General features: G+C 44.9%; 2 protein-coding genes across 7 annotated transcripts; one reads left to right on the top strand and one right to left on the bottom strand.

Moving 5' to 3' along the window:
- The first annotated feature begins 1,697 nt into the window (after positions 1-1,697).
- On the top strand, positions 1,698-11,239 carry arpp21 (cAMP-regulated phosphoprotein, 21). 5 transcript variants are annotated; one of them, XM_014337024.2, is made up of 21 exons: positions 1,700-1,985; positions 4,871-4,960; positions 5,503-5,668; positions 5,823-5,988; positions 6,084-6,122; positions 6,235-6,300; positions 6,385-6,499; positions 6,687-6,825; positions 7,031-7,168; positions 7,254-7,353; positions 7,457-7,555; positions 7,646-7,683; positions 7,782-7,832; positions 8,077-8,267; positions 8,743-8,874; positions 8,986-9,107; positions 9,246-9,320; positions 9,401-9,562; positions 9,682-9,775; positions 10,504-10,610; positions 10,749-11,239. In XM_014337024.2, exons 4-21 carry the CDS (start codon positions 5,827-5,829, stop codon positions 10,905-10,907), a joined length of 1,989 nt encoding a protein of 662 aa, XP_014192510.1. In that variant the 5' UTR covers positions 1,700-1,985; positions 4,871-4,960; positions 5,503-5,668; positions 5,823-5,826; the 3' UTR covers positions 10,908-11,239. The 5 variants fall into 5 exon arrangements, with proteins under 5 accessions (XP_014192512.1, XP_014192513.1, XP_014192511.1 ...); XM_014337026.2 differs by lacking the exon at positions 4,871-4,960 and having other exon boundaries at positions 1,698-1,985; positions 7,460-7,555; XM_014337025.2 differs by lacking the exon at positions 4,871-4,960 and having other exon boundaries at positions 1,699-1,985; positions 5,503-5,637.
- A 1,193-nt stretch (positions 11,240-12,432) lies between these two features.
- Positions 12,433-20,193, bottom strand: cyhr1 (cysteine/histidine-rich 1). Of its 2 annotated transcripts, none has more exons than XM_005932977.3 (7): positions 19,653-20,193; positions 19,049-19,398; positions 17,906-18,000; positions 17,084-17,227; positions 15,870-16,081; positions 15,541-15,719; positions 12,433-14,522 (listed from the first exon to the last, which is right to left on the bottom strand). In XM_005932977.3, the coding sequence occupies exons 2-7, from the start codon at positions 19,334-19,336 to the stop codon at positions 14,310-14,312; spliced, it is 1,131 nt and encodes a 376-aa protein (XP_005933039.1). In that variant the 5' UTR covers positions 19,337-19,398; positions 19,653-20,193; the 3' UTR covers positions 12,433-14,309. The 2 variants fall into 2 exon arrangements, with proteins under 2 accessions (XP_005933039.1, XP_005933040.1); XM_005932978.3 differs by having other exon boundaries at positions 19,049-19,383.
- Positions 20,194-20,492: the final 299 nt, after the last annotated feature.

Raw genomic sequence — 20,492 nt, 5'->3', positions numbered from 1 at the left:
CTAAAAAAAAAATCTAAACAGATTGGAAGCTGAAGTGAAAGTGACATTCATACTTTCTTCTTAATAAAGAGCACAAGTAACACAGTTCAAATTTAAAAACAGATCCCCCCCATTCCTCACCTTAACGCCAGTCTCCAAGTGACAGATGAGACGCTACCAGATCTGCTATGCAAATCTGTTCTGTACTCATGCTTGGAGATGTTGGGTCATTTATTAAGAAATCATTTGCCAGTGTGAACTTCCTTTCAGTGCATATCCAGTACGTATTTAGTTACAAGTTAAAATGTTCTCTTAAACTGGACCCATTATGCTCATTTTCAGCCCCACATTTGTATCAGTAGACCCCAGTATGGTAGCTTTGCATTATTCATAGTAGTCCTTATTCATCTTATACTGGGCCTCAGTTAATCCTCTGTATGAACCAAGATGTCTTACCTCTATTTTCTGTTCGCCCAGGCCAACTTTCTTCCAATTGGCTGTCAGTTGCAAACAGAAGGTCTAAATGATCATCTATGAATTTCCTCTTTCTTTAAAAAATACTTTTCCCCTACAGATTCAAGAGCAGAAAAAAACTGCCTAAAATTGAGTTTTTAGAGTTGTTGTGTATGTACATAGATGTTTAATACGAGCACCCATAACTGTAACAGCGTGCAGAGTGCAATTGCTTTATTTTAATTACAGCACTGTATGTTCTTTATATTTTGGTTTCAAAAAGCCAGACTTTCTTGTATTTTTTTAAACTGGTCTTGAGCAATAGTTCTGCAGGATTTCTTAAGGTCTCCCAGAGTTTTTCATTGGACATTTGCTGATTTTTTACGCAAACTGAGTCCAGAGCTTCTACCTGACCATTTTCAAACATTTTTTTCCTTGTTTATTAAGCTACCTAATGCTGAACCATGAATCAGAAGCCGTGTTGTGTTTACACATGACAGAAAGCTTAGCAAAGACCAACCTTAAAATCGAATCTTTAGGCACTATGTCACAAATCACAAATCAAATCCAGTGCCTGGACTGGATTGGACTGGACTGTGCCTGCAGTGTGGGATCATCTTGATAGAGAACAGAACAAAAGGCAGCAAACATCCAAAGAAGATCTTTGAATGTCCTTTAAGAAGCCTGGAGAACTATTTCTGATGACTACTTAAAGAAATTACAAGAAAGCTGCTTAAGTGAGTTTAGCGTGTGTTGAAAAGGAAAGATGGTCACACCAAATATTCCATTTCAAGCTTGTTAGAACTGTACAAACTCTGTTTGGTTTATATAATGTATTTACATGTATATTTGCATATTTCAGTAAGTTCCTGCACCTGTTTCCAATTTCCCTGGCAAAATAAAAAGAAATGAGGGGTGTCTCAAAAGTTTTGCACAGTAATGGCTATTATTTGGAAATGTACTATTAGCATAATATTATTAAGACTACACGAGCTTTAATGGAAGTAAGTTATCTTAACTATAAATAAATTATATGAAAAGCACAATCTCTTTTTTTCCTTGCTGTGATGGAGCAGCTTGGCCCAAAACGCTGGCTAATACTCAACCAAAGTAGGCTACATGAGGTAACAGGGTACATGAGGCATATTTTTAGCTCCGATAGAAGAGAATTCAAGTGTAGTTAGTGATTATTGCGGTAGTTGTAAAGGAGGCTGAGCCGAGTTGAAAAGAGAAACAGCCGCTCCTGCAGCGAGGGAGACGCAGGGACCGAGATGGAGATGAGTGGGCTGCTGGAGGGCCGGCTCTCGTGCATTCCTTGCGCGTGTGTGTGGGCGCGTGGCTCAGGGTTCAGAGCTGTCGGCCCTCCTCTCTCTCTCTCTCTCTCCCCCCCTTCATCCCTCCCTGCTCCTCTGCTCCGACAGAGATAGGCAAAAGGCGGAGGAGGAGCAACGGAGCTCACAATCAGCAGAGGCAGGGTGTACGGCGGACCGTCGGTTTGTAAGCTGCTCCGGCAGAAGCACCGCGGAGGGAGTGAAGACATCAGCCTGCTCACGGTAAGCTAACTGACGCCGTCACCGCGGCAACAATTGTACATCTCCGCGGTTAGCTCGATTAACGGTCACTCCGCCGGCAGACAGTGACGCTCCCCTCTCTCTTTTGATGCTGTTATGTCACCTCCGTTTCCTCTTTGTATCACTTACTTTTTAAAAAAAAAAATCACACCGACTCATCTACTTGGGTTGAACATTGTTTTGTAATTTGGCTCTCCTTTTTGACAGCGGCTAACACCGGTAATCTGACAAGCTAACTGCGCCCCGGGGCGCACCTATCAGCCGCATTTCCCCCTGTAGCGACAGGGGGAAATGTTAGCGACACCGCGGATTGATAACCGCCGATAAAAGCCTCTTATTGTCAACTCAATATGCGTATTATTACTTTAGTAAAGAGGTCCGTTATGCTCTAACAAAGGAATATCTGCCACTTTATTAATATTTCTTATTTCCTCGTGTGTGTGTTTTAAGTGTACAAATGTTAGTTTAAGTTGCCCCTCCTCTATAACATCCACATTATTCCTCCTGCTTTACATCCGCCATCCTTCCGATTCACGCTGACAGCACGGTGAAGTCCCGGAGCAGGAGGTCCACTCCCTGCCCCTGGTGTAAAAATAGCCCCGGTGTGTCAGCTTAATGCGACACACGCTCCCACCGGCTTTCTAGCTTCCAGGACCGAGAGAGAGAGAGCGAGCCGCAACCCGAAAGTAGACCGCACATGCCCTATCAAACACCGGCCCGTCCCGCTATATGGGTCAACAGGATGCTTCGAAGTTGTGCATGAAGATGCCACCTGTTTCTTGCAGCCTACTTTTTTTTTTTTTTTAATGTGTGTGTGTTTGTTTTAACCCTCTATCGCCAGCCCTTTCCTCCCTGATGAGCTGCATGTATGTGTGTTTGTATCTGCATGTATGCACAGTAGGTGTTTTCCTCGCCTTTCCTTCGACTTCAGCTGCAGACCAGTGCAGCTGTCGTACCCGCAAGATACTTAAGTGATAAGACTGCTGTGGCCGCCCAGGTGCTGTAACCTAAATCTCACATGTGTAGCCTAGTTTCCTATGCATCTCTCACTGTCTTAAAGTGGAGGGTGCAGCAGCAAGGAGATGAAGTAAAAACCTGCAAGCAAGATGGAATGAATATATACTGTATGTCTAAACAAACAAAAAAAAGAGGCACCTTTATATTATGCAAGAGCGGAAACAAAAACAGCCCAATTAGGAGCTTGTGGGGGCAGAGGCTGTACACATTATGGATGAACAAAGCGGCGAGTTTGCCTCGAAATTTCTCAGTTATTGTTTTAACACCAGAGAGACTTGCTCTCTCATTTTCAGTCTGTCACTGAGCCATTTCCTAATGAGCTCCCGGGCTGAGGGAGAAAACATATGAAATCTTGTTTTAGATTCAGCTGCAGCCTTTAGAGACAAAACACAAGCAGCAGCAGCAGCTCCTGTGGCCAGAGGCAGCGAGGATTTTTATTTTTTATTTTAGTTTTTGTAGGTTTTCTTGAGATGGAGAGATGCGAATGAATTCCTCGGAGGTGGTAAAATGTAAAGATAAATGTCTACAAGTGTAAAGAGCACACAAGCAATGATGTGGATCTCTGTGTTAAACGATGCATGGTAATTATAGCCCTGCTATTCAAAGGCAGATTTTTTTTCTCTCTTTCTCTCTTTCTCTTCATTGGCCTTAATTACAAACATGGCTGCGGCAGGCTTGAGGACTTAATATAACCCGCTTTAGCTGACAGTGGCCATCTAAAGTAGTTTCTGGACATTTTCCCCCTGGTCCGCCTGTGTCTCAGTGTGTATAAGCCAGGCAGCTTTTGGCTGGAGAAGAAAGGTGTCCTGGTGAGTAAGTGGCTCCGAGGTTGGAGGCTTCGGGGAGAGCAGCAGATGGATGATGATGTAGCGGGTACTGGCGCTCCCTGCCTCCCGCTGCCATCCGTCACACGCTAATGATCGTGTCACACCTTCTCCCCGGGCGGCCGGCCACTTTCTGCAGTGCTCAGCGCAAAAAACCTGGTAGCTCCACTCAAATCCTCTCTTCACGGCCGTCGGCTGAAAAGCCCGAAGACAGACTGCACGGCGAGCCTCTCCCTTGTTAATTCTTCACTCTTCTCGCTCTCTCTCCATCGCCTCCCGTCACCCCTCTTCACCTTTAAAGTCTCCACAGACTGCTTCCTCATCTCTCTTCATCCCCTGCTTCCCGCACCTTCCATTCGTCTTGTTTTCCTTGTGCATATCCTTCCCCAGTCCCGCTCCGTCTTTCCATTTCTCCTCTCAACGGTTGAGGTATAACGCAGCTCAACAGCAGCTTGCTCCCTCTCATTTAATACTCAGTTTGTCTTTGATTGTATGTCGTTTACTGCTCGCCGCCCCTCCCCTCTCCGAGGTGCAAGGTCAGGGTCGGCCTCAGGCAGCGCTCATGAAACTGGTCTGTTTTGGTTGAAGGACAGTTCAGCAGCAACTGGCCAACATCACGCTGGGGAGTCTCTAAAATGATGTCCGTTTGAGAGTGTGTGTGTGTCTCTGAAGTGCTTCTTCTTTCTTAGGATCACAACGCCAAGACAGAGAAGCGGCTTTTTTCCAGCTTTGTGTTAAGACATCAAAACTAATATCAGCAGATGGTCATATCAGTATGTTTGGAACTATAATCAATACTACACATCAGTACATTATGATTCACCTTCTTTAAGTAGTACGTAAAATGTTAGACCAACACACACGTTTAGTCTCCTGTGTGCCATACTGAGAATAATTCCCTTTCTTTTGCTGTCATATACAGTGTTTCATTTCACTGGAGCATAAACACCACTTTGGTTGCACATGGACTGACAGATGATTTTTCTCTTCTCTTCTCTTCTTTTTTTTTTTTTTTGAACAAAAAAGGCTGCCATCATCTCCAGTCGGGTGTTAAATAAGCATGCTGTGGGACTCTGCATCCTCTGAGCTCGTTATTCTGTCCCGGGTGTTACAGGAGTAAGTGTCCCCTTGAGCTGTGTCTTACAGCAGAATTCGGCCCTGTTGGGAAATGATGGAGGAATGCCACTGCGTCGTGCCCGTCTGTCTATCTCTTTGGTCTCAGCTATGTTCTCACCACTGGGATCAGAGACTCAGCTTGGTATTCTAGGAATATCAGAGCGGGCCGGATCGGGTGATACTCTCCACAGCTGCTGCTTCTAAGAAAAGCTCGCAGACATGCTCGAACGCAGACACGCGCACACACGTAAATACACACAGCAAATGCAGCATCCGAGCACTGGGCTGCGCGTTACCGTCACCGATACACGAGCGTGTTTACTGTAAAACGCTCGCTGGTGTTAGGCAGTGATTAACTGTGACGCCAGGAGAACATTTTGGAAGCAGAGACACACAAGCTCAGCTACTTGATCGTCTTGATGTCATTTCCAGCAGCTTTATGCTCCGAGTGTGTTCGTCAAATGTGTAGTGCAGTTTCTGCTGTTAAATGACCACTAACAGTTTTTTTTCTCCTCCCCTCCTGTGTTATTTGAACTCTTCAGGCTATTTCCCCCTCTCCAGTAAAGTGCCGGCAGAGAGAGAGAAGAACAGTAGAGGAGGCGAGCAGAGGCGGAGACGATAATTGTGTTTCTGGCTGCCCTGTGGGAACATGGGATATATGACCTCATCATTCACCTGTGAGGCTCAACAGTAAACAACTCCACATAGGTAGAAAAAATGTGCCCCCACACACACAGACACACAAACAGAGACTCATGCAAATGCAGGCAAAATATCTTTAAATAGCAGTAAAATATACAAATGCAGACACCCACTTGGTAAACAGGCTCAGAGTGGAAGTTGGTTTTTTTTTCTGTTTTAGAAGGATGACTGAAGCAGTTGTAGCAAGTACAGATGTCCTCCTAAAGCCCTCCGTTGTCACGTCATGTGACGTCGTCAGCTGCCCCTCCCCTACGTCATGCTTGCCCCCGTGCAATCAGAAGGAGGGCGTGGAGTGTCAGAGTGACTTTAAGAAGCTCGAGCAGCAGGTAAGCAACACTAAGCGTGGATCCACTGAAAATTATGCGTTCCCTCCACCGATGCCCGTTCACGCTGTTATAATAAATTGTATCCTTACTTGCAGAAACAGTGCAGCCAGGTTCAACCAAAGAAAAAAGTCAAGGTAAGCTAAAATAATTCTGCCTCACATTATTCATTCTTTCTAAAATATTGATTGCATTGGACTCTATGAATTCATAATATTGCTTGTGTGTGTGTGTCTGTGTGTGTTTCAGGCTAGACCAAAGTTAGTGCGTGCTGAAGCTGTCTGTGAGGACTGCCCACCATTTGAAGAAACCGAGGTAACACACGTACACACATAATCATCCACCTTCTCCTCATCACCATCACCACCACACTCAACTTATTCTTTCTTTCTTTTTCAGGCACCTCCAGACGCAAACATCTCATCGAGCTGCCATGACAACAGGAGAACTTCCTGTAAAGAGGAAGAGCAGGAGAAGAGCAGCACAGATCCAAAGAAACCTTCACTGTCCAAAGGTATGTGTGTGTTTTCTGAAATATCTCATAAAAGAAAGAAAAGAAGGAAGCAAATAAAATGTAATAAAATTGGACTCTGTGCCGCTATTTACATGTGGCTCTCCTGGGGTGTTTAATATTGCGGTGTAATTTCGGATTGTGTTTGTTGTCTTATAACACATCCTGCCTGTGCCCGTGTCGCTCTCAGAGTCCAGTGTGGAGTACACCGACTCCACCGGCATAGACCTGCACCAGTTTATCGTCGACACCCTCAACAGCAACCCCAGGGACCGCATGATGCTGCTTAAACTGGAGCAGGACATGATTGACTTCATCACCAGCAATAGGTGTGTGTGTGTCTGTGAAAGGACACCTTCACTGAGCTTTTAAAAAAAAACAAAAAAACTCACGTTTTAAAGATTAGGTGAATATGTTATGATAGCGCTGGAGTGTTAAAGTCTATTCTTTTCTCTTTCACTTTCACCTTCCCACTCGCTTTCCCTCTTCCTCTGTTATTCCCGTATCTCTCCTTTTGTTTTCCCCCTCTCTCAGTCCCTTTAAAAAATTCCCTCACATGTCATCCTACCACCGCATGCTGGTCCATCGGGTGGCGGCCTACTTTGGCATGGAGCACAATGTAGACCAGACAGGCAAATCTGTCATCATCAACCGGACCAGCAGCACACGCATGTAAGCAAGTACAATGTGCATTTCTCCCGTAGTGCGCTACTTTTCGGTGCAAACTTAACAGCAGTCCTAACTTCTTTTGTCAAAGACCCGAGGAGCGTTTTGTGGACAAGGTGCATAAGGACAAGACAGAGGAGATCCAGCAGTGGAAAATAATCCTAAAGAGAGACAACAGCTCAGATGACCAGGTCTGTCTGACCTCCTATATTGCAGCTCATTTGGGAAATTTCCATCCTAAGTGACTTTGATCCCATTGATGAATTCACCTGGCCTCTCTTTGCTTCCTCACAGCAGAGACGTCTCCACCCTTTCCAAGAGAGGCAAAGCAAGTCGGTGGAGGAGAGAGAGGAGGAGTACCAAAGAGCACGGGAGCGCATTTTCAACAAAGAGGTGAGAGAAAGAGAGCAAGGAGGACAAAACCGACACAGCGGCACGGGCACAGAAAGGATTTTCACTAATTTCTCTGCCATACTTTTACAGCCGTTCTGCACCCCAGAGAGCGCCCATGCAGAAACCAGGTAACCTTGCCTGCAGTGCAATTTTTCCATTTCAGCCTTTCAGCTTTTATATTTAGATGAGAACATTTATATATGTCTGTGTGTATGTGTGTGTGCAGGCATGTGGACGAGTACTATCCAGATGCTGAGGCCCGGAGGAAACTCTTCAGGTAGAGCTTCGTCGGCACAGATGCACAGTCATTTATCATCTTAATTTGGTCAGCCTGGCTGGCACACAGCTTTTCAGCAGAAACAGGAATAAGACCCAGATTTTATTTTCATGAGTTTGTGGGAATCAGGGTTTAGGAATCTTGGCACAAACGAAAGGTTTTAGAGATCATTTCAGTGGCTTTTTAATGGTGCACCTCTCATGGGGTAATAAGACGGTAGGATAATTCTGGATGTGCCTCACAGGGGGAGCCGTGACAGCTCAGGCTCCAGCTGGACAGGCAGCAGCAGGCAGAGCAGCACAGAGACTGACTGTCGCTATAGCAACGACCCCCGACCTTGGAGCAGCACAGAGTCAGATTCCTCCTACCAATGGACAGGTGCCGCCCAGAAGACCCGCCAACCTGCTAACAACGTCTGGGATGCACGAGGTGCAGGTGCGTCTTTTTTTTTTTTTTTTTTTTTGTACTTCGTCTCAGCGTAACATTTAATGACTTTGTGACACTTCCTGTGTCACACGTTCAAGGTGTAAATTCACTCATCAAAGGGTGAGACGTGTCGGTTCATCCGCACCTGAACGCTCGCGTTTGCATGCGCAGACATCGGCGCCATCGGCGCACTTGGGAAAAATCACTGTTTATAAATTAGTGGTTGCATCTAATTAGCGAAAAGCGGTGGAAGTTGTGGTGTGAACATTTTTAACTCCATGAGCGCTCGCACACCATAGCTGTAAATTTTCACACAACACCTCCAGCCTTCTTCACATCTTCAGGAAGAACAAAACGTCACTGAGACTGCGCCGAGGGGCCGCGCGCTATGTCTGTAGCACAGACAGGTGGGGTGTGGAAATGTGGTATCTGTTAAGTGGTGTTATAATAAAACTCCCTCCTCTCTTCTTTCGAACTCTCCCAGGCTCCATCTCTCTGTACAGACTGCCATCCACTTGTCCTCACTCGTCTCCTCCCATCATGGAGGAGCAGGCACCCAGCTACATTATTGAGAATGGGATCCCGCCGGGAAGCATTTTAGTGAACCCACATACTGGTAATTGACACAAACGGAGGCTCACACACACACACACACGCACACATACACACACAGATATTATTTTAAAGAAGACAAGCACATTTTCATACCCAACCTTTGACCTCTCAGGGCAGCCTTTCCTCAACCCTGATGGAACCCCGGTTGTGTACAACCCTCCAGAGAATCAACAGCCAATCAGGAGCCAAACTCAGCTGCAGGGCTCCCCCCCTCAGCAGCCGCAGCAGCAGCAGGTAGCACACATACACACACAAACATGCACACACGCACAGCAAGATGTGCTTTACATGCAAGATACGGTCTAGCTGACACTCAAGCACATGCCACTGTTTGTGCCTTTATCTCTGTCTCCATATGTGTGTCTCTCTCAGGTGCTTCAGTACTCGTCTGTCTCTTACACAGCTCCGCAGATGTTACCTGTCACCCCCCCACAGCCATACTCTACAGTATGTATCGCAGCGCGGCACCTCCACTGCTGTGCGTTTGAAGTATTGTGCGCATTGACCTCCTTTCTTTTGACCTACAGATTGAAGAGCTCTCCTCACAGTTTGCTCATATGAGCTGTCAGTCAGTGGGTGAAGCCCCACCTCTCTACCCTTCCAGTCAGGGTTACATCTATGCAGCGCCTCCCCTTCATCCTCCTCCCCCTCCTCCCAACCCTGCCAACTACTGCCAGCCCTCACCTCAGGTAAGGATACACCAGCGCTTTATATCTCAGGTCTCTTCTTAGTTAAATACGGACATTTTAAAGGAATAATTACAGACAATCATACACTGAATAAAGCTACTCTTATAAATGTCCTATAGGTGCCTGTGTATTATTACCCTACCTCAGCTCAGCATGGATGCAGGCCTGCCTCACCCACTCAGCAAGTCCACAGCCAAGCTGTTCAGCCAACAGGTACATTCTTCCTGTGTGCATGTGAGTGAGAGAGAGAGAGAAAACAAGCTGTGGCAGTAGAGGAGGGGGCCGTTACACTGTCAGAGATGTAGTCTGAGGGTCTCACAGTGAACCGGTCTCTTTTCCTGCTGCTTCTATTCATCACAGTGACAAAGAGCGAGAAGACACAATTCAGTCCCGTCATCTGCGGCAATTTACGAAATAAATTATTGTATAAAGTTGGCAGGAAATTTAAATGACTCCATCAGCCGGACTGAGTGAAGGATGGAGAACATGCAAGTGTAATTTCCCAAGCAGCACCAAGTGGAATAACCTGCATCCCACCAAATTTACCACAGATAAAACTGAGGAACAAATTAGATATTATTTTTAATTTGCTCTTCTCAAAAAGAGAAAACAAAATAATGAATGAGTGTCAAATAGAGGATATAGCTCCACTCACTATAATAAAACTCTTGTTTTCCATGAAAGTCATATTCAATCAGCTTAATTTCTTTATAATGACCACATTCTGAGAACCACTAATCTACACATTCAAGACTAATTATGTTCTATGTGTATTTTTATGGTTTCTTAAAGCAGTATTGAAGCCTCAAACCAGATCTTGCATCTCCTCTGACGTGTTCTTAAATATTTATAATGGTCTTATATGGTTAATTTCTTTCATTAATCCCAGTATCATATAATTAATAATGTTCTTTTTTATATATGTGTGTGTGTGTCTCTAGGAGGTTATGCCCCTGCTGTGAGGGTGCAGCAGTCTTCCCACACCCAGCCCCAGGCTGTTCTGGGCACCTACTCACCGGTTGCCTCCCATCAGTGTAGCATGGTTCAGGTAAACACCAGAAAGGTCTCATTGGGCATCAGTCTGAAGCTGCTTGAGCCCAGAGAAGAAACCCTCTCACTAAATGCTTCTTGTAGCTGTTCCCAGCACCAACTTTGCTTCTTTCTCTCTCTCTCTGTCTCTCTGCAGGGAGGCGTTCCGGTGTCGTTTCCCCAAAGTAAAGCTGTGACCGGGGTAGGTGGGGAGACTGGTTACTGCTGCGTGGTGCCCCAGCCCTCCCACCTCAGCGGCTGCCAACCTTCTACCTGCGCTAACCTCAGCACGCCTGCCTGGAGTGCACAGTACTGATCGAGCACTGATACATTAGTCAATGCGTGAACTCGCTCGCACGCACACATGGTTAACACATAAACATCTTTTTTCACACAACCTCCTGCCCCCCTTTCCTGCTAATGCCCCCTGGATATGCTGTATGCACAGATGCACTCACAGAGATAAATGTTCCACTGTACCAAAGCTTAAAAGTATATATAAGAGCTGCTGTATTGAATGCATAATTTATATACACAAATGGAGTTTTATATTGATATTAAATTATATATATTGTGTTTTAAGCAAATGCACCGTGTGAAGAGAATAAAGTGCTGTGGCTGGACTGATGAGGTCACATTTCTATATCATCCTGACTCTGTTTCCTCTGAACTCGATGATGATGATGATGATGATGGTCATGATGATGATCATGCTAATGGCATTAGATGGAGCTGAGATGAGACAAGACACCAGGAAATAAAGCTCAGTGTAGGAGGACAGCCAAACGTACCACACACCCAGACATAAACAGTCTTGATCAGTGCGCTGTGGAAAAGTCCAGAGTTTAGAAATAAGAGACTGATGGCAAGCAAGTAAAGGATTTACATAAAGCATATTGATTGGTATGATCAATCAGGATATTGGCTTTTAGATCAAAAGGGCATTGGTGTTACTAGGAGACTAAAATGATCATGCAGTAAAAGAAGAGCAGCTTACAATGCACAAATTATACCATTTTTCACACTATTAAGCAAATGAAGGATCCCCAATGTAAGACTTAGGCGCCCCCTCCTGTTTAAATACCCTCATTACACATCTTCAACAGTAAATTCTGTCTATTCAGGCCTTACAACAGCTGACTTACTCTTAGAAACCTGTGCAATAAAAAAAAGAGAATAGTGTTCGTTTTTACCTTAATCACAGAAGACAAATGTTATCATTTCAGAATGTGGGAAAACAGCAAAATTATTAAAAACAAATACAGATTGTTAATTAAGTAATAAAAAGGACAACTACTTATTTCAGCTTTGTAAATAATCGCAGCAAGAGCCCCTCCACTCTATTCAAGTGTCCCAGTAAATCAGTGGCACAGCAGCAGTGCCCTGAATGTGAAGCAGCTAAATGGGATTCAGCTGTCGTTTATTATTTTTACACCCGTGCTTTTCCTGCAGCATCAAGTCAAATAAACAAATCAGAACCCAACAAATCAGAACCCAACTAATTACAGCCCAGAAATCAAACTAGTTTTCACAGACACACAGCACTCCTCTCTTTTTAAGTCTTCAGACAGCTGACATCTCGCTGTGATGTAGCCACTTGCATGCAGGCAATAACTGCCAATGTGTTATTGTTCAGGAGCTGAACAAGCCATTTTGTACTCAAAGTTATTCATATCTCCCCCCCCCTTTCAAATTCAATGAAACATATCCATCATCCACACCGGGCCTTAAAATTAAATCTAGCTTTCATCTCTGCGGTGCTGAATGCATAATTTATACGGGCTGACGCCTTCGCCGAGCCGGGCCTATTTTTTTGCCCCCAACATTCAGACACGCAGAAGCAGGTTCCATGATCTTTAATAAAAGGCACATGTACAGCCATAGTGAGATGAGTGAGTCCACTGGCATAGAGACAAAGCATTAAAACACAGAAATACAGGAAGTAGAGGTCAGGAGGAGAGAGATCTATCTGCTTTACAGTAGAATCTACTTAAGTAACGTTGCTTCGTTTTCCTTCAAGTAAGTCTAACACTAATATGTCACCCTTGTTAGGTAAAACACCACCTCTCTACACACACACACACACAAACACGCACACACACGCACACCATCCATCACCACCTGAAGTCTGACCTTCAGAAAAAGCCTCTTGAGACGGCTGCTGATCTCTGAGCAGATGAATGAAGAAGTCCTGATCGCCCTGAGACTCTCTGAGGCTAACCCTGCTGCACAGATTTGGGGTGCGAGGGGGGGATTGGGTGTAGAGACAACAGGAACTCACTCATGCTCCTGCTGAATCCCAGCACACACTTATACACTGTCCCTAGAAGTTCCTATGTGTCAGTCAGTTTGTGGTAATTTATTTAAACCCAGTGTGATCTAGTTAAAAAGCAAAGGTTCACCTGATTTATAACACAAACACACAAAAATAACAAAAACAACAAGTTAACACAAAAAAACCTCCAGAAATGCACAATGAGAACTACACTGATCCTGTGATAATCCATCTGCTAGATGACATTTCCTTTTAGAGATGCAAATAACAAATAAAGACGATAATTGACCAAAAATTAACTGACACACTGTGAACCCCTAGGGGACTTTCTTTTTGGGGGGGGGGCTTTGAAGGTCTTGTGGTGGTCCTGCCTTGCTAGTAATGTCCTCTAAGCTTATACTGCTCACCTGGAGACACGTTTGCAAATAATCTCACAGTTTGGATCTGTCTACACTCACTCACTCATGTATGCACTACACAGGTGGCCGTTCACACGCTAAAACCCAACTAAAGAAAGAAAAGTTCAGGGGTACTTAAATACTCGGGGTTAAGAGAAAATTAAAATGGTATTAGTGTTGAAGGTTAAATATAACCCCCAGCTGCAGGAATAAGTCGAAGAACTAAAACACATGCACGCAGCCAGGCCGTCTCTCCTCTTGATGAAATGCAGACCGGGGGGGTGGTGGAGGTGGGATGATGAGCTTCGCGGGGAAACTCAGGCATACAGTGTGTAGAGGGAGGAGAAAAGACAACACAGACTAACACACACACCCTCCTTCACGTGCTCCAGCTCAGCAGAGTCGGTCGCTCTGTTTTCACATTATCACGCGTCTTTGGGACACCTGAACAGGTGAGCAGAGTTGCGGCTGTGCTCCGGGGTCCCTGCCACACAACTCTGTTTCCCTCTCACCCATGCACACACACATGCGCACACAACAGCCACACCTGTTTCGGTTGGTGTGTGTGCTACCTTTGGCTGTGGGTGTCAGGAATTGAAAGGTCATTCACGAACCACAGGTACACACCAACATTTGGGAACTTCCCCCCGCCCCCTCCCGCTCCTCCACTGCTGCCGACATTCCCACCCGTTCCTTCACAGGCTCCACCCCCGCCATCACAATCTCATATCAATGCCCACCCATCTCTATAGCAACTCACAGCTTTCTCGGGCAAGGGGTCTCACTATCTTTTAAAAGCAAAAGGAGGTATGTGTAATTAGTGGTGTGTGTGTGTGTGTGTGTGTGTGTGTGTGTGTGTGTGTGTGTGTGTGTGTGTGTGTGTAAGCGTGTACCCTGTGTGAAGGTGTGTGTTCATGTATTTGTTTTTGTGTTAAGAGGTATCAATGGTTCTGCGGTGTCTCTCTTTAATCATCACATCCTCTCTCTGACCCCTCACCCCCACCCCACCCCTGCTCCATCTTCCTCCTCCTTCTCTCGCTCCTCTTTATTTTTGGACTTGGAAGATGAACAGGCGCAGGTTGATGTTTTTGGCAGCCAGCAGTTTGTTGCACTCCACCGAGTCGGAGATGGGCAGCGGGACGTAGTCGGTCTCGTTGGTGTCGTTGCTGAAGGAGTGGTGGTGGATAACCGGCTTGATCCACACATCGTCGTAGGGGCCCTTCAATAGCAGGAAGGAGCACTCCAGGACAGAGTTTACCTGTGGAGACACATCCAGGTTAAAGCAGGGGGCCGGCTCCAGCTCGTGAGCTCAAATTTTATAGTGAAAACTCATCTGAAAATCTCTGAATTTTGATCAGTCGGTTGGCGAGAATAAGCAACTTCAAAGTATCGCTGACATACACATTTATCATCAGAAATGCCCATGGGCTCTTCTATTACCTCAAATTTTCTTCTCCATAACTGAATTCCTCGCCCTCATAATGCAATAACTGGTGATAATTTTAGATATTGCTGCTTTTTTCACAAAAAAGAGAAAATATAAAAAAATGACACATAAAAACACTCTTGGTCTGTTCAGGCATGTCTCACTGTAACTGTAAAGGCAGCCATAATGCTGTGAAAATGTGCACATGTGTGGGGAGAAAAAAAGCCATTTTTTAAGCCTTATTTTATGAGACTGTATGCATGCAATCCCAGTGACCACTGACACTGAAGTTACCGCAGCTTCTCTGTGCATTTAGACAGGGGTCTTGGGGTTGTTAACCTGCCTTATTTCTAACCTTTTGGTTAGTCTCTTCTAACCAAAAGTCTTTTAAAACTAAATAAATGTAGACTTCCCTTGAAGTTTTAAATAACAATCATTGTGTGTACAACCAATCCGCCTAAACCCGTAACGCTCTTTTCTTGGCTCTCATCTTTCAGAAACCATTTGAATTTTCTATACAGCCCAAAATGGTTGATGAGTTTCAGTAATGTGAAGCGCACATGGTAACGTCTGTGTTCAAACAGAAGTACCTTGAGAATACTTTAATCTACCATGATAAACCAAATATCCCCTTAGCCTCTTCTTCTCTTCTTTCCAAAACTGTTTGAAATTTGTCTCTTGCACAAATGGTAAAAGAGTCACGTTAGAGTCATGGTAACAGAGTTGATTATCTGTCTGTAAAGTCAGTTCCAGGGCCTTAAGTGTCTCCAAACCTCTCCATTCAAACCACATCAGGCGAAGAGTGAAAACCTAAAAACCTAAAAATAAAGTAAGTGGGTAGCGAGTGTACCTTGCTCTTGAGGATGAGCTGGAAGGAGAGGGTGCGCTTGCAGGAGAGGTTGGGGTTGCGCTCGGAGTCGTTCACGCGGGCCTTCAGCACCCACGTCTGGTTGAGGACAGTGAAGCGCGGCGTTTCATAGTACAGACGAGTGATGAAGTCATCAGTGCGGTACGGCCTGAACTGCACCTCTGGGTGGATACACAAATGCAGCATGAATTAGAAAGGAGGAGAAAGGCTGTGATGAGAACAAAAACTGAATTACAGGCACAGATATCACCAAACAATTTTATCCTCTTTTTTATTTTTATTTATTTATTTATTTGGGGGGGGGGGGTTACCTGTAAACCCAATCTTCTCGTAACACAGCAGGCTGAAGATGCTGTTGTACAGCTGCATGTCTCTGCGGTGGCTCTGGTCCATCTCTCCCAGTATTCCCATGAGTTCTGTTCCAGTCTTCGTGGGGTGTGAGCACTCACTCTCGTGTGCTGGTAGCTCATGAAAAGGACCCTGCCACGGGCAGCCGATCCTCTTGTACTTACACTGTGTCACCCTGGCAAGATAATGGTGGGGAAACAGCTGAGCGCAAAGGAAGCAAAGGCGTGGGTGTACATAAACGACATCCTTTCCACAGGTCCTTTGTGATAAATGCGTGACACGTGTAGTGATTGGACGTTACAGTCACCAAAGGTATTAATTAATGTGCGCTGGGAACTAAAGAAAATTAATGCTGCACTAAAGATGAGACCCAACCACAAGGAATAAATGCATGTATTCATATTAGCTACATCCTTTATAGCAGTGCTTTTCAGCGAGAACATGTTGATGCGCGCTATTAGTAATGTGAAAGGTACTAGTTAGTCTCTGCAGCGAGGCACAGCTAATTGAAGCCATGCTTACATAAGTCAACCTTCTGACTGGAAAGTTTTGGCCTACGCGGACATTTAAAAAGGATTCCCAACAAAAACACCTGTAATCATGCACTGTAATTATGCCGTATTAAACTTCATATCTTAATGAGCAAACGGCCCCGAGGGTACGAGCCAACGTCAGCGCCTCCTCGCGGGAGACCGCCGTCATTTTCTGTGTGACCCGACCAGGGGAAAGAAAAAAAAAAAAAAAACCTAAAAAAAAAAAAAAAACACCTGGTGAAACGGCAGTCGTCATAGCAACACTCGCACAGATACCAGTATTCTAAGCAGGGTCACCTATCGCTATAGCAACAACCCCATAGGACTTCATGAGGAGCCATGAGTATCACATACAAGATAATGTGCAGTCTGTAATCATGTTAGTGGTTTTTCTCCTCTGGAGTAGCTGCTTCACCACATTAACCCCGTGTGATCCTGCAGCGCGTCAACACACACACACACTATCATGCTACTGTCACATGTCCGTATGTTTACTCTCCTGAGCCCACTTCATTTGATGCTTTTGGGGCCTTTTGTAAGAAAAGTGGCTGGAACTCATTTCTCACTTTCTCTGGCTACAAGTGCTGCAAAACTTGGAAAAACTGTCATTCTGTGTGTGCGTGTGTGTGCGTGTGCGCGTGTACCTGTCTTGGCACTCCTCTTTCTGGTGTCTCTCTAAGCTGGAGCGGGGGAACTGTTTTAGGCAGAAGGTACATTCTGTCGGCAGCTCACTGACAGCCTTCTCCACCGCGAGGTTCCTGCAGCACAGGTTCTTGCTGATCTCACACCTACACAAACAGGGAGAAAAAGCATAAATCACACCTCAGGGCAGGGGTATATTTAAGATTTGAGGTATGTAGAATATACTGACGCAAAGTAAAGCCAAGAGCCACTGAGTACCATGTCTTTTGTTGCCAAGCGTAGTATAAGGCTGAGTAAAGCTAATTAAGGTGTTTTTGTGTTTGTGCAAAGATTCAGATGTCAGACAAACATGCTTCAATAAACCTAATTAAAAATTCAACCGTGAGAATGTTTCTCTTATAAGAGGCCCAGTGCTAACAAGCAAAAGATGAAATATAAAATATTAAGCAGCAAATGTCGCTGGTTATAGTTTTGTTTAGCATGCTTTCTAAACATTTGGATCTACTCCAGCAGCTTCTTCTCACTATAATGATTGTAGATCCATAATAGCTGGGTACACAGGTGGAACTAAACTTTGTATGAACATTGTCACACATACAGCGATTATTAACATCTATATGTTTTCTTTTTTTAAATATTATAAATCCAAATTCTTTTGATCCTCATATATATTATATGTTTGTTTGATCATCTCCCTGCGAATGCGACGTTACATACCCCTTTGCGTTTCTTTCACGAGTCACGTTTAATTTATGTCACCCTTAAGCCTAACTTACCGGTCCCCAAAATCGGGATCCACACTGGCATTTTATTTGCTGGTTTACCTGCAGTTGGGACATGTGGCCTGTTCCTCCTTCAGACGGGAATCAGCCAGAAGGTGGATAAAACAGCCAGCGCACATCAGGTGTCCATTGGTACACTAGTAGGACAAAAACAAGATGCTGACGGGTCAATCAGAAGGTCTGAGGAAAGCGATAAATTATCTTGTGATGTTGTTAAACAGGAAGAAACCTAGAGAATAAATATTGACTTAAATGTGTCAAATATTAATGAAATAACAGATTATATGTTACATGGGTTTATTTAAATAATAAACTGGAACAACTTGTAAATATGAAAGAGTGGCCAGTTTAATTTATATTCATATTACAACAAATAATTTAGTGTAAAACCATTCAACACGTTTGCTTAAATTTTTGGTTATTAATAATTTTGGTTAAGTTGTAATACTGAATTGGCTATATCTGCTGAACAGGCTGTCTGCCTCTTTCTGTGAAATATCTGACAGATTATAACTCAAAGAAGAAACTATACTTCTTTTTACATAAATGATGTCATTTTCTGTGTGAAACTGGGCTTAACAAACTTAGCACAATATATCTGGATGCATGTGCAGAATATTATGTATTGAAAGAACATAGTGTTGTGTTTATATTACCGATAAATGTTAAAGATTAACACTGTGTAGTCAGGCATGTAAATGCAGATGACTACCTGGACAATGATTGACTTAGCAAATGTGCTCCTTTGACATTGACAAGAGAAGTTTGGGGTTATTATGTAGAAAGCTGGGGTAAAGATCAAGGAAAGGACAAAAGATTATTCCGATTTAGGTTTTGGGAGTCTTATAAGGGGTTGGGAATGTAGTTTTTCTGTTTCTCTCTCTGAGGATAATTCACAGTATTATGTTATAAACATGAGCCAGTACAGCTGACCACCTGGCCTGGTTGTGTCTGGTCTCTTGGCCTCATGGCTCAATCTGCTGTTGACACTTGGGGCCTTTGTCGGATCCAGTATCACTAAAAATAAATGGAGCTGGCCAACACATTCAACAGGTTGACAGTGGGGATTGAGGGCTGGGGACACATGGGCAACTTCTATTATGAGGTTGAGCTGGTGTGCTGATGTTTGTTTGGAGTTGTGGGGTGGGTGGAGGGGGCCAGATTTGTGATTGACAACATGTTTACCTGGTATACAGACGCCTTGGGCAAGTCTAGGCACACGGTGCAGCACAGCACTGAGTACAGTCTCTCCTCCAGCTTCCCTGCCTCTCCCTCGGGTAATTTCACCCTCTTCTTGGGTGGCTCGTCTGGGTCTGGCTCGGGCCCTTCTCGACGTATCGCGACCTCCTCTTGCATGGCTGCGACCCCAGCGACAGCCTCCACAGCTACCCCCACGGCCCCGACCCCTAGGCCGGCCGAGGAGGAGCCAGGGGCGGCCGCAACGCCTACGTCTCGCTCTTCCAGTGAAGACATGACGGTGGCTTTCTTGAAAAGCCTGTTATGTACCTGCCGCGACCAGGCTGAGCCCGAAATACCTGCAGGTTAGCTCGGGGTTAGCTTACCACCTGTCAAGCTAACGGTCAGCTGACAGCAAGCTAACGTGAGCTATGCTAGCGCTTCGGCAGTCAGGAAGGAATGCAGGCTAACTTATTGTTAACGCGACCCTACATTCACAAACTTGTATCTTAACACGCCAATTAATGAATAATAACGACAGCATGTGCACAATGTAATCACGACTATCTGATAAATTAAATGTCGACTTTTTTGGGGGAGGGGGGTGACTTACAGTTAGGCTAGCAGACTATGCGGCTAGCTACGTTGACAAAAACACAGCAGTCCTCTCCCTCTGCCCAGGCAGAACAAAAACAACCCGGGCTCTCTCAGCTGTTGGTGCCCTCTCTCGACGCCGTTACTCGCAATGACAGCGGCTTACAACACCAGCGGGCCCGGCTCGGCTGCTCCCTGCGTCCCTGCTCCGGTACCGGCTGACTGTCCGCGGGACTCGCGGGACGTGTCGGTGATTAAAGCTGCTGCTGGAGACAGTTCCGTTGGGACTTGTCTCTCTAGCTACACAGCCATCTTTGTTTTTTTGGGGTTTTTTTCTCCTGTCCGTCTCCCCCCGACTTCACCCCACACAGCCTTTTACGACTCCAGGTCAATTTCGTTAATACTCAGACAGGTTCTCGATTTAGATTACTAGCAGAGACGCAGATATGAAAGTAAATATTTGTCTGTCTCTGCCAGGGCCTCTTATGCGCCAGTAACTACTATAGCACAGCCGTGAATGGGCTGACAGCGGAATGTTTTGTTGTGGCAGATGACTTGGGGTATTTAAAGAGTTTTTAAAGGCGCATGCGTAGTGTGCACCTGTGGGGCAGCGTATGGCAGGGCTTGAAAGGTGACTAAAACCTGATATGCGACGAAATTAGGGTACTACACCAAAGCACACATGCTCTATATAATTTAAACTGTATATATTATAACACCGTGATAACATATTTACTAATAAGACTGCTGTGTAACAAACAAATAAATATAACTTTTATCAAAACCTTTTGACTAAAATAACCTCGTTTCCGGTACTCTGGTACGCCGACTCGATGTTTATATCCCTGCTGCAATCTAT

This window comes from Haplochromis burtoni, unplaced genomic scaffold, assembly GCF_018398535.1.
Source record: "Haplochromis burtoni strain Fernald_Lab_line unplaced genomic scaffold, NCSU_Asbu1 Contig_163, whole genome shotgun sequence".
Classification (NCBI taxonomy): Eukaryota; Metazoa; Chordata; class Actinopteri; order Cichliformes; family Cichlidae; genus Haplochromis; species Haplochromis burtoni.
This window is presented reverse-complemented; position numbering and strand designations above follow the sequence as displayed.